Source organism: Egretta garzetta, unplaced genomic scaffold, assembly GCF_000687185.1.
Source record: "Egretta garzetta isolate BGI_Z169 unplaced genomic scaffold, ASM68718v1 scaffold377, whole genome shotgun sequence".
Classification (NCBI taxonomy): domain Eukaryota; kingdom Metazoa; phylum Chordata; class Aves; order Pelecaniformes; family Ardeidae; genus Egretta; species Egretta garzetta.
In genome coordinates this window covers 1,379,363-1,383,340 of record NW_009260339.1, presented here as the reverse complement: position 1 = coordinate 1,383,340, position 3,978 = coordinate 1,379,363, and the positions used below count along the sequence as shown (strand labels likewise).

Here is a 3,978-nt window from a genome sequence, read left to right as displayed (position 1 = left end):
GAAAGCTGTTTCCCCAGGAGGACAGTCAGGCAGTGGCACAGGCTTCTCAGGGATGTTGTTTTCAAGGCCAGATGAGATACAACCCTGAGCAACCTGTTATGGCCTCATGACTGACCCTGCCTTGGGCAGGACGCTGGACTACAGACCTCCTGAGGTCCCTTCTCACCTAAATTGTCCTGTGGTCACACAAGTTTCTGATAATGACCATATGATTTTTTTTCTATATAGCTCCTGTACTAGTTAGGAGTGATGGATGAAACTTGCTGCTCACAGAGTATTCACTGGAAGCAGACTACGACTTCTGACATCGGTCTTGCCAAAGAGCTCCAGAATACAGGGTGATCTGGACTTAAGAAGTGTCTAATCACCCAAAGAGTGGGATTTTGGAATAAATTTCCCAATGCAGTTGTAGGGGGAAAACTGCTTAAATAGTTTTAAAGTAGAGGTTGATCAATTTATAAACAGGATTATGTGATACGATTGCCAGCAATGGCAGGGACTGACTTCAGTGACCTAGTGCAAGCTTACATCTTTTGCTTTGACAAATGCAAGGCTAAGCTCCTCATCTTCAAGAATAAATAAATGGAAAATTAAACATAGTAAATATTGTAAATATTTCATTGACCCTTCATACTGTGAAATTGAAAGCAATCTTTTGCCCAGTTCAAAGTTATTAGAGTTTGTAGCTGTGAGGCTTGATAATCGTGTTAATAAATGGTATTTATATTCCAGTGCAAAATGGGTATCAGAACCAAAATGCACAAATACGGACAAACCCAATTAAGCTGTGATTGGTTTATTCATATCACAGCAGCTGAAGGCTACATGATAAACAGCTACAAAGCAGGTGCAGCATGTATCATTGGCTTGATTATTAAAAAATTGGCATTTTACTCAATTCCAAATTAAAAAAAAAAGGAGATCGTATACAAATTCAGAGAAAGTCGGTCATCCTATAATTGTACTGTATTGTAACAAAAACCTAATTTTCTTCACCAAGTAATTGCATAGTTCCAGTTTGTCATGATAAATCAAGCCTGAATCTGAGCACAGGAAGATCTAAAAAAAAGTCAAAATGTCCTCCATGATGCATGGACCAGGATATAATCTAGAGAGGGTCAAATTTAGAATAATAACACTTATATTTGTATAGCCAAGTCACTGAAACTTTGTATAGCAAACTGCAGTTTCAATGGAAAGAAAGGAATGTTTCTGCAGTAGCATACCATATGAAGGCAGCATTTTTTTATTGAGATACCTACCAAAGGTCTTACTGTAGCCAGGGGAACCACAGCCAAAGTCATGGTAACGGTCTGAAGTTGAGCCAGAATGGTCTGAAGTTGTGCCAGGGCAGGTTTAGGTTAGACATGAGGAAAAATTTCTTCACCAAAAGGATTTTCAGGCTCCGGAATGGGCTGCCCAGGGAAGTGGTTGAGTCCCCATCCCTGGAGGTATTTAAAAGATGGGTAGACGAGGTGCTTAGGGATATGGTTTAGTGGTGGGATGGCAGGGTTAGGTTAACAGTTGGACTTGATGATCTTAAAGGTCTTTTCCAACCTAAACGACCCTACGATTCTATGATCTTCCTTCAGTTTTAATGAAGCAGCAGTCCACAACCCTAACAGGTATATTCATACTTACTGTGAGGGTATATGGAATGCCACTGACCTCTTGCAGCAGATTTGGGTATGGTCCTGAGCGTTCACAAGAAGGGACCGGCCCCAAAACCTGGTGGACGTAGGAGGGAAGAGCTCGATGTCCCACTGCTGTGGGTGCCCCTGACAGGCAAGCCGCCATGGCATGGTTGGTTTGCTTCTCGGCAGAAGTGCAGTCAGATGCAATAGGGCTATTATGGGCTTATCTGGGAGGGATAAGGTACAATTTTGTTTTCACTGCACAGCACCATAAAGCGAATAAATAGTGCTTAGCCTATAACAAAACTCGATAAAATTCAGCTCAGCAATATCAGGATTGATCACTGTAAACTGACATTGCTGTTTCCACGTACCTCCAAAAAGCTGCCAGAGTAATGTATAAAGCAACTGAAACATTTCAGAGTTGCAACAGCTACAACTGTTATTAACCAGCAGAACCGCAACTAGAACATAGGTGGTAATTTAGAAATACGTGACAGAAATATCATATTGGGAACACAAGAGCAGGAAAACATCTGAAAGGGAGTAACATCAATTAATGTCATGATTGAAAACCCCTCACAAGTTCCCATGTTCTAAGTTCACATTTTTTTTCTTCAAGAAAATAAAAGATCGGGTTTGAGTTTTGCATGTACGGTGCCAGTGCCTTGTGTGGGGTACACTGCCTGGTAGGTATTTGATCAGTGTCGATGCTATTAAGAAAGTAAGGGCTTGTTTCAGTCCCCAAAACAGGGATATGCAGTGCTGTGTGAGACGCTGAGTCCACAGCAGCCAGGCCAGAATGGGGAAGGTCTCCCTGAAGTCCTGCAGAACACCCGACAGCATCAGGCAAAAATGTGGGATATGCTAGAACACCTCCAGTGGCAATAGATGTCTAGCCTCAGGCAACATAACCAAACCGTATGCATTTTACAGGGAAAAAGGATACAGCATGGTTATAAAAGTCATGATTGTTTCTGAGGATTTTTCCAGTGGGGATCTGGGAAAGGAACTTTTTCATCCAGTGACATGACCAGGCATTGCAAGTATTGATCAAGGAAAAATTTATTTACAGAGATTTTTTTTCAAATACAAACATAAAATAGCACATATTATATATATATATTTTTTACAAAAATGAATATTGAAATAATAAACATGGTACAGCACAATACAACATCAATGAGCTAAACATAACAGCAACAGAAATCTATGTCTGGAAGAAGTTTCCTGTTAGTCGTACGTAACCAACAGAGCTCTACAGTACTGTGAGTGGAATTGCCCATGGACAGAAAAATGTCCATTTACCGCACTTCATAAAAGTACTATAGGGAAAGGCTACATATGCCAAGTAATTATGTTGCATTTTTGTAATAATGCTGAAAACACAGAGGCTTAATAAAAGTTATATAGGGCTGAATAAGCAGTGGCTAAATGTTTGGGGAAGAAAAATGTGTAGAGAATATACAAAATACTGATAAAGTGGCTTATTGGTCCTTTTATTAAGTTTAATATATAGATTAAAAAGTGTTGCAACACTGAATTTTAAACCACCAGAGAGAAGTAAAAAAAAAAAAGAAGAAGAAAGAAAAATCGCACCAAAAAAAGTTTCCTCTCTACTCATTTTGTGCCATGGTCAACAATCTGTGCGTGCGTGTGTGCTTTCGGAAGCGCCATGCTGAGGGGCTGCTGGGCGCAACCCCAGCCCCCCGGCACTGCCGTCCACTCACCAACCTCTCAATTTATCGATGCACGCAGAATTTCACCATTTGCCAAAGCGGAGTTTTCCTTACCTATATTTTTGTGGAGCAGACCACGGGCAGGCTTGGGTGAGAAAGCCCATTCCCTGTCCAGCCCAGCCGGGCTTTGCGCCGCCATTTACCTCCCTGCCCTCCCCAGGGCCACCCGCTGTCCCACCCCATGCCTGCTCCAGAAGGAAAGCACTTAAACATTTCTTGTTCATCGTCATTATCCAGAAGATGTCGGCAAGCCCCCCGGGCGGGGGGCAGCGCCCGCGCGCCGGGGCCGGCTCAGTAGGGGTACTGCTTCTGCTTCTTGCCCGAGAAGCAGGCCAGCCAGGTGCACACCAGCATGGCCGCCGCCGCACCCCCGCCCGTGCAGTAGTAGGCCCAGCCAATGTGGCAGGTCCCTGCAAGGGAAACAGAGTGACATGGCACAGCGTTAGCCAGGGGAGGGACCACTGCCACCACCATCCTTTCTGCCCACCCAGGAAAAGATGCCTTTCTAGGTTTCCGCCCACTTGTACATCCGCCTCAGACAGGGAACGCAGGGCGTAATTCAAGCAATGGGAGCAGCCAAGACGTTGAAAAGGCTCCCCGTAATA

The 3,978-nt window shown here is 43.5% G+C and overlaps 1 protein-coding gene across 1 annotated transcript in view; it reads right to left on the bottom strand.

The window, feature by feature from the left end:
* Positions 1-3,664: 3,664 nt before the first annotated feature.
* The window catches only part of LHFPL6 (LHFPL tetraspan subfamily member 6), a 144,844-nt gene continuing 144,530 nt past the window's right edge, over positions 3,665-3,978 (bottom strand). The window contains exon 3 of the mRNA XM_009642624.2: positions 3,665-3,783. Coding sequence (XP_009640919.1) covers positions 3,665-3,783 — 119 coding nt within the window. The remainder of the gene's footprint in view (positions 3,784-3,978) is intronic.